Source organism: Geotrypetes seraphini, chromosome 8 (assembly GCF_902459505.1).
Source record: "Geotrypetes seraphini chromosome 8, aGeoSer1.1, whole genome shotgun sequence".
NCBI lineage: Eukaryota > Metazoa > Chordata > Amphibia > Gymnophiona > Dermophiidae > Geotrypetes > Geotrypetes seraphini.
The window spans coordinates 126,729,814-126,751,244 of NC_047091.1; the positions used below are offsets into that span (position 1 = coordinate 126,729,814).

The 21,431-nt window shown below is 39.0% G+C and overlaps 1 protein-coding gene across 5 annotated transcripts in view; it reads left to right on the forward strand.

The window, feature by feature from the left end:
* The first annotated feature begins 326 nt into the window (after window positions 1-326).
* TMEM233 (transmembrane protein 233) overlaps window positions 327-21,431 on the forward strand; it is a 41,080-nt gene continuing 19,975 nt past the window's right edge. For all 5 annotated transcript variants that reach the window (XM_033954043.1, XM_033954044.1, XM_033954046.1 and 2 more), the window contains exons 1-2: window positions 327-568; window positions 11,397-11,531. In XM_033954043.1, the coding sequence (XP_033809934.1) occupies window positions 389-568; window positions 11,397-11,531 (315 nt within the window). In that variant the 5' untranslated portion in view covers window positions 327-388. The remainder of the gene's footprint in view (window positions 569-11,396; window positions 11,532-21,431) is intronic.

Below are 21,431 nucleotides of genomic sequence, written 5' to 3' on the forward strand. Positions count from 1 at the left end.
CTGGTTTAATAAATAGGGTCCCATGTTTAAAATATTTACCCGTTCATGGTCATTGGTTTTACACACATGCAACATAATAATTTACTGTACTGTGGGACATGCTAGTCTCCTGCTGGGTATTTTTTTTTTTTTACACCACATGGTAGCTCTTCAATTTCTTCTATGAAAGTAGGTGTGGTTTTAAAACTCCACAGCAAATTGTTTGAGCTTCATTTTCTCTCAGACTCTTTCCTAACTTGTCGTCACAGAGCAGGGGGAGGAGAGATGAGGTTACATCTCATCTGAATCTGCAACTAGGATTTCAGAGCTACATTGCAAGTGTCAGCTTGACAGTTCTCAGCTTAGAAACGGAACTGGCTTGGAACTTGCCCTTTCCTTAGCTCTTTCCATGTCTCAAACTACTTCCAACTCAGATATCAAGAGGGCTTTAGAGAGTAGTCCTGAGACCTATATTGATGGTGAGAGCTCAGAGCCTCCAATGCCAAAGAATTACCTGCTGCTTACCATCTGTTCATGCTTCTGTCCTGCTTATCCAATCAACATTGTTGCTTTTGTCTTCTCCATAATGGTGAGTAAAATTTTAGGAAAATGCCAGACTTAAGATCATACTTGTATATACATATATATATATGTATACATATATAAATGTAAACATATCCCCCCCTTTTACAAAACCGTAGCTTGGTTTTTAGCACTGGCCGCGGCGGTAACAACTCCGACACTCATATGAGCGTCAGAACTGTTACCGCTATGGCCGGCACTACAAACCGCGCTATGGTTTTGTAAAAGGGGAAGGGGGATAATGGGGCAATATTTAAAATTCTTTTGGGGGGCAAAACATTGTTTTGCCTTCAATATAGGTAAAAGTATACAAGTTGTTCCAACGATGCATGTCTGACAATTGCTCCTTTTTCAATTCAGCAAAAGGGTATACAGACTTCCATAGCATATGTGCTATGAGGAAGAGATCCAAGAACTGTGGTTAGGTCAAGAAATAAAATTATTGCGTATATATTGTATGTTTAAATGCTTGTGAATTACTTCTATTGAAATTTCACCAGCACAAAAGTAGTTGCAAAGCCTCAAGGGTTTGCATCAGTGGAGATTTTTCAAAAGGAAATTATGCATCTACATCCCATTTAAATATCTGATCTGAGATTTCCTACTACAAAATACCCATGGAAATTGTACTTAGGTAGGAAGTTTAAAATGTCCCCTAAAACTTTATACCTCTGGTGTATTTAACCTTTTGCTAAAGCCAACAGTGCAGGCTTGCATGGTAAACATTCCAACGCCCACAGGAATTGACTGGGCATTGGAGCCTTTTCAAGTTTATTGTGGGTTTGCTACCCCGTACTACGGACATTACCTTCTAGGCAGCTTACAATCTAATTAGTAAGTAGGGCAGTGATGATGGTTTCAAAATAAGACATGAGAATGAGGGTTGAGGGTGGAACTACAAAGTAGGAAAGAGGGGGAGGGGGGAACAACAGAAGGGTAAGCCATCAACTTTACGAAGGCCCAGTCATTAAGAATGGAGAAGTTCATGCAGAAAAGCCAGTTCAGCGATAGACATCATCACATAAGAAAGTCTTTAATTCGGATTTGACTTTGTCTAATGGTATCTGTTGTCTCAACGAAATGGAAAGTGAGTTCCATTGTTCCAAGGTCATGGACCTTGTACTGAAAAAATTACAGATTGAATGTGTTCATGAATTATTTCTTGATAGGAGGGGATGGTGAATTGATTCTAACTGCCTGATCTAAGTAGTCTAGCCAGTATGGAGAGGGTAAGTAGACGTGCAAGGTAGGCTAGTTCTCTTGAATTATGTGCTGTATAGGTTAGTGATAGTATTTTATAGGATATTCTGTAAGTAATAGGGAGCCAGTGTGATTTCTTCAGAAGTGCAGTGATGTGATCGAATATTTTGGCATTGTGAATCAATCGAATGGCTGTATTTGGAATCATTTGAATTTTCAGACCGATATAAAGAGAGTTACAATAATCTAGCTGTTGGAGCACAAGTGAATAAATTAGCGTATTTAAAGCTGAGGGGTAGAACTGAGAGCGGATGGAGCATATCACTCTTAGTTTGAAAAATGACTTTTGCACAAGCTGAGAAATTTGGGGGATAAATGTAAGCTGTGAGTCTAGGTGTATTCCTAAAAGACGAACTGTGGTGGATAAAGGTAACAGGGACATTTTGGAGGAGGATTCGTGGAGGTTGACAAACTTGACCTGAATTGTGAAATATATATAATGAACTTAGATTTTTCAGGGTTCAATTGTAATTTGTATTCTGTTAGCCAGGATTTAATGTGTTTGAGGTTTGTTGGAAATATAGTGGTTAACATCTTTACTTTCTTAAATGTTTCTCTGGTGATTCTGTGGTGGCATTCATTATACTTCAGTTCTAATTGTGAAGTTCATTATGAAGCAGTCATGTTCCCTGAAATGGAGCTCTGTAGGACACTTGAGAATTTGGAGTTATTGGACTGTTTACAATGGCGATAGCCTTGTCCAGAACAAATGAACCGCCAGGAATACCAAGATAGGTAGTTTTGCCTCTTTTTGCCATTATGCTTAACTTGCACTGAGTCTATAGTCCTTATCGTCAAAATCACGACTGAAAGATTACCTGCATGATATACACTTGGAGTGTTACTAATTATTTATTCATTTATTGATTATTGATTCCACACATAGATTGTTCACAGGTGTTTATTTATACAATATAGCAAATAAAGAGTATCTGATGATAGTGTGCGGTCTGCAAGGGTTAGAAGTTTCAAGTTTCAAGTTTATTAACAAAATTTGATTAATCGCCTATTATAATCACTAAGCGATGTACATAACAAAAATATAATAAAGTAAAAAGGGATTAACAATTTAACAAAAAACATTTAACTTGAACAAACATACAGCTGGGAAGGAAAAGATAAAAGTTACAATTTTTGTTTGGGGTAGAATAAAGGAAATGACAATAGGTAAAGGGGAGTAAAAACCTCAGCAATTATAAACATACTATGCTTTAAACATTAAAAGCATCTCTAAATAAATAAGATTTTAAAAGTTTTTTAAATATTAAAATATCTTTTTCATTACGAATGTATTGGGGGAGGGCATTCCACCATAGGGGACCTGTCACGGAAAAAATGTCGGCCCTTCTTGTACCAATGATTTTCAGAGAAGGTACTGAGAGAAGATTCTGGTTGGAGGAACGAAGTGAGCGTTGTGTATTATAAGGTATCAAGAGTCTAGATATGAATTGGGGTTCACCGCATGCTAAAGTTTTAAAGATGAGTAGCATTATTTTAAATGTGATTCTATGACTAATAGGTAGCCAATGAGAATCTATTAACAGCGGAGAAACATGATCATATTTCTTTGCATTGTATATTAACTTTATTGCAGTATTTTGAATCAATTGTAATCTCCTTTTTTCTTTCAATGATATGTTAAGAAAGAGAGAATTGCAGTAATCGAGTTTCGATATTACTAATGAGTGAAAACATCCCACTGCTTTAACTGGGGCAAAAATTGGGAGCGATAGAGCTCTTTGCTCCTTGGTGAGCATGCTTTCTTTAGCTCAGTACTTCACACTGAGGATAACTCCTATTTCTAAAAAATCTTTCTAAAAACCCCCAAAAACTAAATATCATTCATTATCTATAAATAATTGACACTTGGGCATTATTGTGAATGTTACACTCCATGTGAAATATCTGTGGGGTTTATGTTTTTTCTTTGAAATAAACCGTTTGGTGACAGACTTAGAGAATTTAATATGTATACTCTGGAGGAAAGATGGGAGAGAGGGGATATGATAGAGATGTTTAAATATCTCCATGGCGTTAATGTACAGGAGGTAAGTCTTTTTCAAATTAAGGAAAATTCTGGAAGGAGAGGGCATAGGATGAAGTTAAGAGGTGATAGGATCAGGAATAATGTAAGAAAATACTTCTTTACAGAAAGGGTGGTAAATGCGTGGAATGGTCTCCCGGTGGAGACGAAGACGGTATTTGAATTCAAGATAGCATCGGATAGGCATGTGGAATCTCTTAGTGAGAAAAGAGGATAATGGATGGTGGGAAAGGGCAGACTGGATGGGCCATTAGGCCTTTATCTGCCGTAATATTTCTATGTTTCACTTTTGAATAAACCCCTTTCCACTACACCATCTGGTGATCACTGGATGATAGATGTTCACCCACGTAACATCAGAAATACTATCTCCATTCATAAGCATCAGGTTCAATACGGTCCCTTCCCATGTGAATTCCATTATTAGCTGCTGGAACAGTTCTCCCAGTAGAGAACCCATGATATCCTTACTTCTAAAAGACCTTGCAACAGAGATGTCCCAATCAATATCCGGCATATTAAATTCACCTATTAATAGTATTTCCCCTTTCTTAACTCTTCAACTAAATCTCTGTTCACTTCTTCTGCCTGTGAAGGAGGCCTGTAGGTCACACAATGAACACAGAATTTCCATCTCTCTTTCCAGATTAACCTATAGTGCAGCCTCGTACCCCATAAATTTTGCAATTCTGTTACTTTAATATCATCTTTAACATATAGAATAATGCTACTCCTCCTTCCTTTCTCCCTATCCTGTCCTGCCTGAATAGATTACAGCACAGTATAATGATATCCCATCATGGGTTCTCCATGAGTGCCACCAAATCTAAATCAGCCTCCTCCAGCACAGCTTCTAAATCCAGAACCTTATCTCCTATACTATAGTCCTTAGTACGTGTTTCCCAGAAAATAAGACAGTATCTTATATTCATTTGGGGCCCATAAAAGGCACTAGGTCTTATTTTTGGATAGGGCTTATGTTTTTCATGTACATGATCATTTCTCCCTTCCTCTCCTTCACCCCAAATCTTCCTCTTTCCTTTCCACATGTGCAACATCTTTCCTCCCCTCTCACTCATCCCCTTGTGCCTTCCCTCTGCAGCATCTGTCTATCCCTCCATCCCTCCCATCCTCCTGTGTAGCAGAACTCTTGCCCAGCTTCCATCCTTCCCTCCCTCCCATCCCTCATGCAGCAGAACCCTTGAGCACCCACCACTGCACCTGCCACGCAGCCGAACCGCCGAACCGCTGCTGACCCTTCATTATTCCCTCCCAATCAATCCCCATCAACCGCGACCATAAATACCTTCCGGCAGAGGAGCGTTGGGCCAGCAGCACTCACAGGCTGCTTCATGGCCTTCTCGCTGTGGCCTCAGTACACAGAAGGCCCCAGCGAGAAGGCCGCGAAGCAGCCTGTGAGTGCTGCTGGCCTGATGCTCCTCTGCCGGGAAGTATTTATGATCGTGGTTGATGGGGATTGGTTGGGAAGGAAGAATGCTAGGGTTTATTTTGGGGGTAGGTCTTATTTTCAGGGAAACACGGTACATACAGCTTTCCAGATGTTGTCCATTTCTATAGAAATATTCAATGTCTTACCTATCTGAGAGCTTTCTTCACCCATCCCCAATGATTTTAGTTTAAAGCCCTCTTCAGTAGATTAGCCAGCCTGCTGCAGAAGACATTTCATCCCTTCTTTAATAGATGGACGCCATCTCTGTATATAAAAGCCCTTTGCTCCATATAAAACAATGTTATATATTTGGAAAAAGCTTTATAAAATTACCTCTAAATATAGCAGGATTTGAGAAAGGACAGCCTTCACACATCCCCATGTCTCTGAGCTGTATTGGGTGGGGTGGCGTGGAGCTGGGGAAATACTGTATATCTTCCAAGGCTTTTCTCTGTGGAACTTGCATTAAAGCTCCAAAGGAAACAAAGGCAAATGGTCGCTCAAAACAGAACAGATTTCATTGATAAATGATGAGTAATCAATTTCAACAACAAGCTTAGAGGTGATTATAAGAGAAAGCTATGACAAATGGACTGTGAACAGACATCAAAACCGTTTCAGTCTTTCATGTCTTGATGACACACCGGATAGATCAGACCCCTCCTATAATCTCTGCCACATCCCTCCTGGTCTTCTGCCATCTCCTATGAAGGACTGGCCCAACCATTTTAAGAATAGGCAGTCATTAAGGGCAACATCTTTGGGGGGGGGGGGAAAGAGGAGAGAGGTGGACACAAAAAGCAGCTGCAGTCAAAGCAAAGCAAGTCCTGACAGACACAAAAACTCAAAGAACCATCAGTACTTACTTTTACCTCAAAAATGAAGTTAAATGATATAAAAGCATAGGATCTGATACTGAAATGGATTAAACTGGCTAGGAGAGGCTTCTGCTCAGTTAAATCATGCTGAGTGGCTCAGGAGGAGATGTTCATCGGCACTTAACTGAGATTGCTGCTGAATATCCAACATGGAAGTTATACAAGTACCGGCAATATTCAGTGCTGGTATTTGCATAGTTAACCAGGCAGTAGGACTGATTAAATAGCAGTTCTAACTTTACCTGGTTAGTGATGCAGGTATGGCACTGTATATCGTTCATGCCTGCATAACTTCTGGGTATCGAAAACAAGAGAATTGACCCAATGATCTCCACAGATAAATCCAAGAAGAAACAAAAAACAATGTGGAGAAATGATGTTCCTGGCATGGACTTTATTAATATTAAAATAATATTAAAACTTGGCAAACCACATAAAAACCTCTAGGACACAGTCCAGCTTTGGACCCTGGACCCAACACGGTCCGTTTTTCGACAGAATGTCTTCTTCAGGGGTCCCTATGAAGTCCTATGGTAAAGATATGTGGATAAAAATGCCAGTCGGAAATAAACTGATCCGTACAAGCTGTGTGCAGGATAGGGGCTCAAAAAGCCGATACTTCTGGGCATCAACACTTAACACAGATATTCAATACTTGTGCGCAGAGTCCAATGTTGAATATCCTGGTCTATCCTACCTGGCAGAGGTTGACATTTAAAAAAAATGTTCATCTCTGCCACTGGCTATGCATTTTTATAGAATTGTTGTGAGATTGTAGAGTGATTGTAGAGTTTGTAGAGTTTACTCATGATTGTAGAGTTTACTCATCATATTCTTGGATGGAAGCTGACAGGTTAGAGACCTGAAAATGAATTGGGAGGGGACAAGGCTGAAGACTCACTTAAGGTGTCCAGTACTTGTTTGACAGTGCTGGTTTTCCATGGTAGCTCTTTGGACCACTGCCACGTGAAGAACTGAATATATATACCCTAGAGGAAAGGAGGGAGGTAGGATACAGAAATTGAATCACAATATCTTGTTCGATAGACTGATATAGTATATTGAGGGCATTCCCTATACATCAACTTGAATGCCAGATGCAGAATTCTACTGGCAACCAATGAAACAATTTTACTTCATTCCAAACCATAAAAAGCTTTTCTTTCATGGGAACTCCTTTCTCATGTCTATACACCTAACAATAATTATACTTAGCCAGCTAAATATGTTTAAATATTGACCTAATATATTTTCAGAGTTCTCATGAAATGGACAATTTTTTAAAAATGACTTTTCTGTTGAAAAACATACTTACCAGCAGAGGCAGCTATTTAAAATATTACCATGGATTCTCCTTGGTGAGAAGCTTTTTTGTTGCTTACAATGAAGATAATCTTAAAAAGGTTTTCTGCAAGGAGAGTGGTAGGAGATGCTTTGGGAGAGAGTTCAAAGTAAGGAGGGGGAAATATATATAATACAGAATCTGTTAAAATTAATGAATAGTTGTTCAAAATGCTGCCAACTGTGTAACTTTTGGATTGGTTCATAGCATTTTCAAATGTTGGTTGTTTACACTATGGCACTCATTTTCAGAAGAGAAAAACGTCTCAAAAGCAGCACAAAGTGGCAGATGAAGTTTTTCTCACAAAAATATCTGTCATGATTGTTGAAACCCAGAATTTGGACATTATACTCTGCAATTAATCTACATTGCAAGGGAGTGTGTTGGAAGAATGTTTTGGGCAGGCTTAAAATCTGGATATCTTTCAGTGGTAAGGGAACAGAAAAAAAATCCCCGTCCAGGGCAAAAAAACAGAAGTGCATGATTATCTAGACATGTCAGTCACAACTAACTCAGAAAAGGGTATCTTGAATATCTGAGCACCAGACGGATTAAGGCATGACACTCTCCATAAATCCCTAGTGATCACTGACCCTCTCCCACCCCCTCCAAAGATGTCACAGTGATAGTAGATACCAGGAACTATAACAGCTGTAGATGTTATGGTCATTCCTAAGAAAACTGTAAACAAGTGGATAGAGTACCCTAGTGATCAGTGCAGTGGATCCAGGTTCAATTCCCACTTTTAATGCTTTAATTTCAGTACAAATATATGACCCTCGTGGAAGATAGAAATACCTCCTGTATTTAGATATATTTATTTATTGGGCTTTATTAATCCCTTTTCATGAAGAGATTCACCCAAAGTGGTTTACAATACATTGAATAGTAATCAGGTATTCTTAAGTATTTTCCTATCTGTCCTGGCAGGCTGAGATCGAACATACAACCTCAGGGTGCTGAGACAGCAGTTGTAACCATAGGCTACTCCTCCACTCATATAAGTGACGTGTAAGCCTGGGCGCTATTGTAGTAGTGGATCTTTAGGTTCAATAGTTTTCTTGTTCTTGGCGGGCTCACAATATCAAATGAAGGGGTTTATAAAGGTGGAATTTGTACCTGGATCCCTTTAGGTGACATCCACTGTACTGACCACTAGGCTGCGACTCTACTGCTGGAATGTCGGTACGCCAGTTACTAGGAATACTGCCAGACAGACATCCCTATAGCTTGTTTTCCAATGTTTTTCCCTGGGATGTTTTATATTCAAAACTGTTACTTACGTCTAACTAAAAGTCATAATCAAACCAGTAAGTTAGATGTTTTTCTGATTTGGTTATGGCTATGAGTTAAATGTTTTTTTTTAGATGTTTTTGGCAAAATATCTCAATAAAACTGTGATGCTCTTAAATTTTATGAATTTCCGCATTGTTGCAGCATTACCAGCCTACCAGGACACCACGTTCCTCTGGTGATCTTCTGGTAGTTCCCTCCATATGACTAGTCCGGCTAAAAACTTCTAGAAGATCTCTTTTCAGTGTCATGGGACCTAAACTTTGGAATGCTATGCCTTGAACTCTCCATACATTTTTCAGCTTTGGATCTTTCAAGAAAAAGCTCAAGACTATTCTTTTCCTTCTTGCCTTTGGGGTCTTCAGGAGTGTACCCATTGTCTAACTATCATGGTTTGGTGTTTTTGTTAATTATCACTAACTGTTCATTGTCTATTTATTTATTTATTTAAAAATTTATAGAACGTATATTAACTATACGGTTTACAAAGATTACAATCATAACAGGTTAAACACCACATATAGACATATTTGCAAACAGATCTCATAAAAGAGAAAAAGAACTAACACAGGAATGCGCTAACGAACAATTGAGGTTTTATTAGGTATTTTCTTAAAATTCATCCTTCCAGCACAGTATTGCAAATTTTCCGGCAATGCATTCCAAAGCTCGGCACCTGCCACAGACAGCATTGCTGCACCACTCCTAATATGAGAGATTGACATCTTGCCCTCTAAACTCAGTTTCATACTATTTTCTGATCTCAAACACCTTCTAGGCCAATATATTAAAAAAAAAAAATACCAACCCTGTAAGACAACCAGAGAAACTTAATACAAAATCTGATGTATAGTCAAAAGAATCTTAAAGTGAACTCTTTGCTCCATGGGCAGCCAATGCAATTGCTTCAGCACTGGGGTTACGTGAGTTATTCATGGGACCTTCTTTACATAAGTGAAACACACTAATATCTTCCTAAAAATAGGCTAATGCTAGACCAGGAAATTCATATACTTGAAATTAAACTAGAGACTTTGGATCTCAAGTGCCCACTGTTATTTTGCCAGTAGAACAAGTCTTAGCTCATAACTTTCTTGCGGGCTATCATCAGTCCATTAGTCTCTTTTGTGCTATTTAATTTATTTTGTGTAAAATACTTTTTTATATATATAATTCATATTCTAATTCATTTTTATTAACTCATTTTTTATCCTTATCTTAAAATTCTATTGTTATCATTATAGTAATTAGCTTGGGTGTAGTTTTCTACCCGACCGGTCTGTTTCTAGATGGCCGGGTAGAAACTACACCCGAGCTAAGTACTATAATGATAACAATAGAATTTTAAGATAAGGATAAAAATGAGTTAATAAAAATGAATTAGAAAAAGAATTATATAAAGAAAAAGTATTTTACACAAAATAAATTAAATAGCACAAAAGGGACTAATGGACTGATGATAGCCCGCAAGAAAGTTATGAGCTAAGACTTGATCTACTGGCAAAATAACAGTGGGCACTTGAGATCCAAAGTCTCTAGTTTAATTTCAAGTATATGAATTTCCTGGTCTAGCATTAGCCTATTTTTAGGAAGATATTAGTGAGTCATTCATGGGACCCAGTAATCAATCTTGCTGCAGAGTTAATCAACATTTGCAGTGCCCTCATCTTCACTTTCGCAACTCCCGAATATAGTGCATTGCAATAATCCACTCTATTCAAGATCAGTGTTTGCACTACACTACAGAAGTCGAATGCTGGTAACGTGGGTTTTAATCTGTATAACCGTTGCAATTGCATATATCCTACCTGAATTGTTTTCAGTATTTGTTTTTCCATAGTTAAATGACTATCCAAGCAAATTCCTAATACAGTCATCTCCTTTTTTACCACCAATAGCTCCCCCATCACAACAACATTTTCTATCTCAAAATTGTCCCTTAGACTTTTCACCATCATCACCTCAGTTTTTGTTAACATTTAATTTCAAATCATGTTCATCCATCCACCCACCTGTGTATGTCTTTTAAACTGATTAATCATTCTTAACATTACCTCATTCCTTGAATCATTTTAAAATAATTAAAGCTTTTTCCATCAATTTATTTTTTTATATTCTTTCTTAATTGACCCTATCCTTGTGTACAAACCTTAAATGTTCCTTTTTCTTTTTTTCTTTTATTTTCTTTTATAAATTGTATAAATTGTATTTCTACCCTTTACCTACTTGTTCCAGTTTGTATTAATAGAACATAATGATTTGTCTGAATAATTTTGTCTCATTTGTATTTGTCATCCCTGGCTTTTATTGAATATTACAATTATGTAATACGCATTGAAATATTGGATATTGCGTAAAATCAAAACTTATTAAACTTGAAACTTGTAATCCACTTAGAACTTTGGATAGTGTGGAATAGAAATGTAGAAAATAAGATTTTTTTAAAAAACATAAATTAAAAACACAAGCCAAGATTATTATAATTAAATACTAAACTAAAGTGATTTCAAGTGGATATTTATTTTGCCACAGTTACACTTTTACAGCTTCTGCCCTTCCATTCTATAGGCTTTAAACAGCTATAAGCAAGGAGACATAGAAGGTTCAAGGAGGCTTGGTCAAAATGCCCTGTGGGTGGCTGTTGCATCAATCATCATTGGCCTTGTGATTATTGCAATATATTGTACAGTTCACTTCACAACGGTAAGAAAATCATTTACTTCTCAATAATATATATAGTTTGTTTTACTGAGAAGAGAGCTGGTAATTAAAAGACTGTTCAACAACAACTTATCAATATATATTTAACTAAGGCCCCCCTTTTATCAAGTCGCGTAAGGGTTTTTTATCGAATTCTATGAGCGTTGGAGCTTTCACCACAGTGGTCTGCGATAAAAAATACTCTTACGCAGCTTGATGGAAAGGGCCTAAATTGCACACAGCTCTCTTCTGTCATTATTGCTGATTCTGTGTTCAGTTATGTAGTGGACAATAATTAGTGGATCATATTTAGACTGGAGCACCTGCTATCCAGATAAATCCCTCGGAAAAGGCTATACCTGGATATTCAGCGGCCCTGATCTGGATACAGCCATTAAATATCGGATGATTCCATCTCAGCACTCTCTGGGTAGTGGCAAGATAGCCTTGGTGTGAAGTCTGGGCAGAGCTGGGAGTTACCTAGTTAACAGTAATTTTCAGTTTGTTAACTGGGTAACTATCCAGATAAAGTTAGAATAGCAAAATCCAGATAGTCCTCCAGGTGCTTATTTGAATGCCAGATATTCAGGGCCTCTGTCTGAGTATAGTCTGACACCAAACATCTGGACACAAAGGAGGAAATTCTAAAGCTGGAGCCTTAACTTAGGCGCCATTAGAAATGGCAAAAAAAATGATGGGGTTGAAGTGCCTACTGGTGCCTAAATAAAAGGTGCCGGAATTGTACCTAAGGAATTGTACCTGCTTTTGGCTGCCGAATGCTAAAATAGGTGTGGCCAAGGCTGGAAGTGGTGCTTGGCACCCTAAAGTCTACGTAGGTGTTATTCATGCAAAGATAGGCACTGGAAATGTAGGCCTGGAATACCCTGGCCTACTTTTCTGGTGCTTGTCTTTCCTGTACATGTGATTCTGAAACCAGCACCGATGCGCGATTGACACATGATTGGCGGCCGCTTTTAAGGGTCAGATTCTATAAATGGCACCTAACTTGTGGGCCCTGGTCAGCGCAGTTGTCAATCAACCTCGGGGCGTTGTATATAGAATCATGCCTAGCAGTGCCTATGCATGCTTAGGCATCGCTAGGCATCCTATTGGTAAGTGCTGTTATATTAGGCCAGGCCAGGGTTACCCGATGTCCGGATTTACCCGGACATGTCCTCTTTTTAGAGGGCATGTCCGGGCATTTTTTTTTTTTCCAAAACCCAGCACTTTGGGTTTTGAAAATCTTTCGGCTCGGAGCGGCGTCAGGAGGACATCTGTGCATGTGTGGATGCAACACGGTGACATCACATTCAAGCGCGCATGCGTGTGATGTCATCGTGTCATGCCTGCGCAGGCGCAAGTGCCTTCCCGATGCCGCTCCGAACAAGTGAACAGGTTGAGGGGGCGGGGCTGGGGAGAAGCAGGGTGTGACTTGTGCAGAATGGGGCAGGGCTGAGCCGGCCTGGGAGTGTGGCCATGGTTCTGGATTTTACTTCCGTAAAATCTGGTAACACTAGGCCAGGGTTTTCCTCTCCTAATTTACCAGCACCTAACACAGATGCCTAGCGATGCCTAAGTCAGCCACACCTATTCTCTGTCCCTAATCACGTCTACTTTTCAGGTAGGTGTTGCTAGCTGCCAGTAGGTGCCTTAACTTAGGTGTCACTAGGCGCCACGCAGTATTCCATGCAAAAGAAATTCCCCCTCCCCCTTTTTTTGGAAAACCATAGTGTGGTTTTTAGCACCAACTGTGGCAGTAATAGCTCCCACGGTCATAGGAATTCTATGAGCATTGGAGCTGTTATTGCCACGGGTGGTGGGGTGGGGGGAGGGTGTAATTATTTAAAGATTTTCTATTAATCAGTTTTTAATGGCATGGTCAATTGCCAAATCAATTAGACCAATTAAAAAGAATTACACTTCTTCCTCCGCATTCGCTGTGACAGGGGATTAACAGAACCGCAAATACAGGAAAACCCCGAATAACTTTTTCATATGTTATTCGCTGTTTTCTATTCAAAACCATCCTGAATATGGTGAAACCGTGAATAACATGGCGGGGAGACCTGGCCTGTTCCTGAAGGAGAGGCAAAACACGGTGAAGAAAGTGCTGGGAATCAGCGATTTTCTCTGTAAACGCTTGGCATCGGTGATTTCTCTTTGCAAGCTGACGTAATTGGGGGGGAGGAGCCAGCAAGCTAAAAACCATGAATAATCGAAACCGCGAATACGGAGGGAGATGTGTAAGTATCGCGTGGAATTCAGTTAGGCATCGCTAGCTATGCCTATTTTAGCTGCCATTTATAGAAATTCTCCCTCAGCAGATGGTATTTTAATAAAACGCTGACTGCTGCAGGCTGAATTTTGTTGTAGTAATTTGTAGTAATTCTCATGTTGCTTGTAATTTAAGGTCTAGGTGGGATATAAGTTTTTAAAATAAATATGTGCAACTGCCCCTTTGGTTTAGATGATAGGAATCAATGTCATTTACTTATTAGCTGAGTAGGTGAAGTGTACAAGACCAGTATCAAACCAATGTTGAATCATAAGGGAGTAGCAATAAACTGCCAGCATTGGTGCAAACTCTGTATGATCAGATTTACAGATGACACAACATTCTTCAAAGTCACGGTGAGGATTTACAGAAGGATCTTGTGACATTAGCAAGCTGGGCATCTAAATGTCTGTATTGAAATTCATCCGCCAAGTGCAAAGTGATGCACATTGGGAAAAATAATCCCAATTACAAATAAATATCCTGGATTCTGAGTTAGGAGTCGCCACCCAGGAAGAATTTTAGAATCATTTTGGATAGTACATTGACTTTTTCAGCCCAGTGTGTAGTGATTGCTAAAAAAAGCAAATAGGGCTTATTTGAAAAGGAATGGAGAATAACCGCTTAATATCATGATGCCTCTGTATAGCTGTACTGTGCGCAGTTTTGGTCAAACCCTTCTTCAAAAGGTTGTAGCATTTCTTGTTGAAAACATATGATTAGCATCAGAGCTTTTACCACAATGGCCTGTGATTAAAAAAAAACCCTAATGCGGCTTCATAAAAGGGGGACCTAATTTTTTTCTATTTAAGTGGTATTTAAATTATTACATTTTAAACTGTAAATGGTTATGTTTACTTCTGGCTATGTACATTACCAGTATCTAACTTGAGCTGGATTATCATATTGTGATCCACATTAAACCTTATAGGTAAAAAATGGAGATGTAATGTAATATAATGCAGTAGCTGGTAATGTATTACAATGGTTTAGAGCAGTGTTCTTCAACCGCCAGTCTGTGGACTGGTGCCACCGGTCCGTGGACTGGTGCCGGTCCGCAGAAATTTCCTGCCGGTCCACAGGGCCGGCACGTGCATCGGGCCTGAGACAGTGTTCTTCAGTCGCCAGTCCGTGGTGCGATCGATGCGGCGTTATCTTCGGGCTGGCTCGCTCTTCCTCAGTGCTGCAGTGCACAAAGAAATGGGCAGTGGCTCCTAAGCGCTTTCTGCGCTTGAACCGGAAGCCTTCTCTCTGACGTCACAACATCAGAGAGAAGGCTTCCGAATGAGGCGCGGGACGTGCGAGGAGCCGCTGCCCGTGTCTTTGTGCACTGCGTCAGTGAGGAAGAGGGAGCCGGCCCGAAGATAACATGGGGGGGGGCATAAAATGGCCAGGTGGGAGCAGGCCAGAAGGTAAGGCACAGCATGAAGGGAAGGAAACAATAAAGGTAGGGGGAATGATTTTATTTTTGAATTTAGTGATTGAATTATGTTAATTTTGAGAATTTACATCTGCTGTCTGTATTTTGCACTGTTCAGGAAGAAATGCATTTGTTTCTATTTCTCTGGGGTTGTACTGCAATCAGAGTCTTGAATCTTAGGGTTTGTTTTGTATATATTTGTACTTTTAGTTTTTGGTCCTGTATTTGCAAAGGGGTTACCTGTGTTCTGATAAGAATTAATGTTGAGAAGCATAAAGTGTGCTTTGTGTAGTTTAATTTTGTGGTTATGGGTGGGGTCTGGCCCACGACTTAGCCCAGTGTTCTTCAACCGCTGTCCGCAGACCGGTGCCGGTCCACAAAATAATTCTTTTATTTCCACCGGTCCATAGGTGTCAAAAGGTTGAAGAACACTGGTTTAGAGGATTGTTGTATTTTATATGTTTTATGATTTCCAAGTTTTCAAGTTTTATTAGTGCTTGATAAATCGCTTATTAAATACCTAAGCGATGTACAATTCAAGTAAAATAGAAATACAAATACACTGACCTTTAAATTAAAAAAAAAAAAACATACTGGGTTAACACACATGAAACAAGAGGGTAGAGGGGGAAAGTTACAATATATTTGTAGAGGAAAATATACATTTAAGGGAAAAATAACTCAGGGAAGGGAAAAAAGCAAAATTATAGGATATTAAACCTAGCGCTAAAAAAAAAAATAAAATAAAATTTGTAAATCTGAGATTCATATGTTAAAAGCTTCCTTGAAAAAATAGGTTTTTAAAGCTTTTTTAAAAGAAATGAGGTCCTTTATGTCTCTAATGTACTGAGGTATAGAGTTCCATAAGGTAGGGGCGATAATTGAAAACATATCTTGTCTTCTAGTACCAATAATTTTTAAAGATGGAACTGTAACAGATTGTTCTTTTGTAACTTGCTTAGATGGGTCTGATAATGCAGGATATAAATTTGATACATACATAAACCCCCTTTTACAAAGGCGCAGAAAAGATTTTTTAGCGCTGGACGGTGCTTTGAATGCTTCTGCGCTGTTCCGACACTAATACGAGCATTCAACGTTCCGGCTGGCACTAAAAACCTCTTCTGTGCTTTTGTAAAAGAGGGGGGAGGGTAAATTACTTATAACTAGATCTTTTAGAGTCAAAATGAACAGAATCATTTTGGAAAACTGACTTGTAATAGAGGGGTGCTGCAGGGCTCCCTATTGTTGCTAATTTTATTTAATATTTTAATGTCTTCCTTGCAGCTAAATTAGAGAAGGTGGATTTTTGGATTTTTACACTATTCTAATACCAGTTGTTTCCAATATGTATGAGATTAAATCAAGGATATCGACCCACACTTCTTTAATTAGAGAATGGAAATGTGCCATCCATCTAAAACTAATGCCCCCTTTCACAAAACCACAAAAGCGTTTTTTTGTGCTGCTCTGACACTCATGCGAACTCTATCCCACCCCCTTTTACAAAACTGTGCTATTGTTTTGTAGCGCTAGCCGTGGCGTCGGAGCTGTTACCGCCGCAACCAGTAATAAAAATGCTAGTGTGGTTTTGTAAAAGGGGGAGGGGGAATATGAGTGTCGGAGCAGCGCAGACCATTCAGCACGCCGGCTGGCACTAAAAACTGCTTTTATGGTTTTGTGAAAGGTGAGGGTAAATAAAGACAAGACTAATCCCCTCTTTTACAAAGGTGCGCTACGCTTTTTAGCGCATGCTAAATATTAGTGCGCGCTAAACACTAACGCGTGCATGTTATCCTATGGACTTGTTAACGGTTAGTGCATGCATTGATTTAGCACGCGCTAAAATGCTTAGCGCACCTTTGTAAAAGAGGGCCTATATTTCTGTTAAGTTCCAGGCAAAAGATGAATTTTGAGGGTTCATAGACATAATCGCGGAAGACAAAGGCGCGCGCCGACAACTGAGCGCAAGACGGAGGTGCGCGCCGAAGAAAATTACTGTTTTTAGGGGCTCCAACGGGGGGTTTTGTTGGGGACCCCCCCCCACTTTACTTAAAACAGATCGCGGCGGCGTTGTGAGGGGTTTGGGGGGTTGTAACCCCCCACATTTTACTGGAAACTTAACTTTTTCCCTAAAAACACGCCCCCCCGTCGGAGCCCCTAAAAACAGTAATTTTCTTCGGCGCGCACCTCCGCGCTGCGCTCAATTGTCTGTGCGCGCCTTTGTCCCAGCACGCTTTTGACCTGACACCATTTTGAGACCTCTTTCATTGTGGATATTATAACCTACAAACTACTTAGAAAGAATCCTCTTTGACAATATCGGGGATTACACTTGATTGCAGTCTAATCAATCATGGAGTCCCAAATACATCCGCTGGTAAAAAGTTGTTTCTGAACTCTTCATAAATTGAGAAGGGTTTTCAAATATATTGAGCAAGAAAATTTTATGTAAATTGTACTACTGCAATATTTTTTACGTGGAATTCCCTAAGAATCTGGGGGGAAAGATTGCAAACAATGCAAAATCATGCTAATTACTGCTCTCAAAAAGTATGGTACGGTAACTCTGTTCTTTATTCAGCTACATTGGCTTCCTTTAGACGACAGCATTTTGCACATACTCTATTGCTTGATGTTCAAGATTCCTCAGGGAACAGAAACCATATTATATGCAACTGATTTTGAGAAATTGGAAAAACTGGGACAGGTTGAATTACAGTTTTTGGTGAGAATCGTTGTGTCATGTTTTTAAAATGGAGCGGGTGTTGGCTGTACAACAGGGTAATTATAAAAAATTTTTGAGGGTTTGTGAGCCATTGATAAGTTATTGTAAGGATTGATCTTATTTTTGGTAATTTCATTATATACATCCAGGGGGTAGGGGGTGGGGGTGGGGGTGGGGATTCACATGATGATTCTAAACTGATTATTTGTAATGGATTAGTAATTTGGGGTGGGGGGGGTTTAAGTGATTGTTAGGTACATTTATTAGTTAAAAGTGCTTTTGTTGTACTATTATTTGTGTGTATAATTGTTGTGCACTATGATTGTTTGAAACTTAATAAAGATTAAAAAAAAAAAAAGTACATCAAGTTCTCATTAAAAAATATCTAGTATGAGGGGCTGCTGAAAAGTTCTCAGCTTAACCAAGAAGAAAATGAAACTTACAAGTTATTCCACTTTTCTTGACACTTTTTGTTTCATTCCATATCATCGAAATGAAAACTGTCAAGAAAAGTATGGAATAAGTTTCATTTTCTTCTTGGTTGGGCTGAGAACTTTTCGTGTGTAATTCTATAGGCTTGACTTTTCTGTATCCCAGATGTATTAAATTGGCAAAATGTTTTTCTTCCTCCTTTCCTTACCTAGTGGTTATAGCCTGGAACATACTACCTACTGAGATCAGGTCTTTGACCAATTATGACGCTTTTAGTTGAAATCTTTTTATTCAGATAATATTCATATAACACAAGCTGTATAACATTATCTAAACTAAACTAAAGCTTAACTGTATATACTGGGTCGTCAACCTAAGGAAGCTCAACTCGGTTTACAACAATTACATAAAAACTAAAGAAAGTTTATAATGATTAAATAAAAACTAATGAAAGTAATAGCAATACAATTTTTCCAAAAATAAATAATTGAGTCATATACCTTACAAAAATAGATCCCCAAAGCATGAAATCCAATAAGGAACCACCACAGCTTTTGTAAAATTGATGCAGAAGGCCTTGTTTCTTATAGCCTTCTACCCTAATACATCCAAACCCACCCACTATCCTTCCCTTCCATGTTATCCCTTTCTTTCTACTCCTTCCTTCTCTACCCAGACCCACCCAAACACAGTAAAGCGACTTAAGCCCAGTATTACTAAGTCAATATATCTCCACTATAATAATCAAACATGGAATCTATTGAAAATTAAACTCTGCTCTCGAAGACAGCGAGTGGATATATGTAGACCAAAAAGCCCAAAAACATTGCCTATATTTAACGGTAAAATTTGCTCTTTTAGCTTCTTATATCCTAAAGATAACTGGTGCCGCCATTGCCAAAATGAGGGGCTATCAGTATGCATCCATTGCTGGAGGAAACACTTCTCCCCCCCCTAAAGTCGCCTTTCAAACAAATACATTATGGCCCATACCTCTCACTCCCATATATCCCCCACAATCCAGCACCATTATCTTGAAAGTAGCCCAAATATGAGACTCCAACAAAGAGTCCAAGTAATCAAAAATTTCACTCCAAAAAAATCCTGAATTTTGGGACTAGCTGAAAAAGCATGATATATAGTGTGTCTTCATCATGCCACATATAGGGCATAGGAGATTCTGTTAACTTGGCTTTAAATGCTTTACAATGCTTTTAAAAAATATAAAAACAATTTTGTTTCATTAATATGATTTATCTAAGAATGCATTCATAATCCATTCTTTACCCTTTCATCTATCCGTTATGATAATTTTAAACACCCTGTTAATTCCTAGAAACATAGAAACATGATGGCAAATAAAAGCCAAATGGCCCATCCAGTCTGCCCATTCATAGTAACCATTATCTCTTACTCTCTCTAAGAGATCCCACTGGCTATCCCACGTTTTCTTGAATTCAGACAATCTCTGTCTCCACCACCTCTTCCAGGAAACTAGAAGTAATAGCAAGTTCAGTCCTGCAGCTAGAGTAGAATGTGGTAATTGGCACATTCTCTCCGGAAGTTTTTTAGCCGATGATGTTGGTGGAAGAGGTTTGAGCTTTTATGCCCTACCTAAAGAAAACCTGAGGCTTTTTCTTCCGATGAGAGTGGGCTCTCTAAATTGTATTAGTGGAGCATACTTAGATATTTTGTATGTCATTCTTACCAATTAGTACTTTCAATGTGCAGTGACAATTCAAATACTTATCTCAGGAAGGTATGGCTCACTGGTAGAGATTCCCATTCCCCTTTCTCAGTACCTCATGTAGCCCTCAGATCATATCACCCTTCACCCAATGGAACTCGTTTTACCAGAAGAAATGGCTTTTTCAGGGCTGCAGAATGTAAATGCGACCATTAATGACATGGTGCCCAAGTATTCTCTGCCTTCTTGAGTTGACCCCTGAAGAAGCCGATATGATCTGAGGGCTACATGAGCTAAGAATTTGTTTGAATTGCCATTGCACATTGAAAGTAATGACACCCCTTTTATGAAGCCACCTTAGGCTTTTTTATCGCTGGCCATGGCGGTATTAGCTCCGATGTTCATAGGAAGTCTATGAGTGTCAGAGCTAATACTGCCGTTGCTGGCAATAAAAAAGTCTAATGCGGCTTTGTAAAAGTAGTCCATAGTGCTAAAAGTTTCTCTTTTACTCAATCACTTTTTACCTGATTAGACTGGCTTTTTGAAAATTGGTCTTCCTTTATAATGTGCACATCTGTGCCTGTGTAGCCAGAAGATGTTTCCAAGTCTGTGGTTAGGTTGGGCAGAATAATGAGTAAATTGTAATTTTTTTTCTTGCACAAAAAACCAGGTGCAAATGTACCCTTAGCAACAAGTTAGCTTTGGTCTTCGGGGGAAGTATCTGTTTTAATAACACCACTGCTGGCGATTTATTACTCCCTTTAAAGTACATAATTTGCATTTGATATTTTTCAAAGCAAAATAAAGGGGTCCTAAATGCTAATGTGTCCATTATATTCTATGGACTGAACAGAGTAATATTCTAAACCCTGCCCTTAGATGCCCGGGAATAATGATAATTGTACAAATACACTTCTCCCTCCATATTCGCTGTGTTAGGGGATTAACAGATCTGTGAATACAGAAAAACAGCAAATAACTTTTTCATATGTTATTTGCTGTTTTCTGTTAAAAACCATCGTGAATATGGTGAAACCGCAAATAACATGGTGGGAGACCTGGCCTGTTTCTGAAGGAGAGGCAAAACATGGTGAACTAAGTGCTGGGAATCAGCGATTTCTCTATGCAAGCTGATGTAATTGGGGTGGGGGTGGGGGGTGGGGGAGTCAGCAAGCTAAAAACCGTGAATAATCAAAATCGCAAATGCTGAAACCGCGAATACGGAGGGAGAAGTGTATTTCCAATCAAATATTATTTATTAAAAATTAACAGAAATCTTGTTTCAAAAGGTATTTGTACAATAGAGATACATACAATCGCGTTAGCGTTTAGCGTGCGCTAAAACAGCTAGCGCGCCTTTG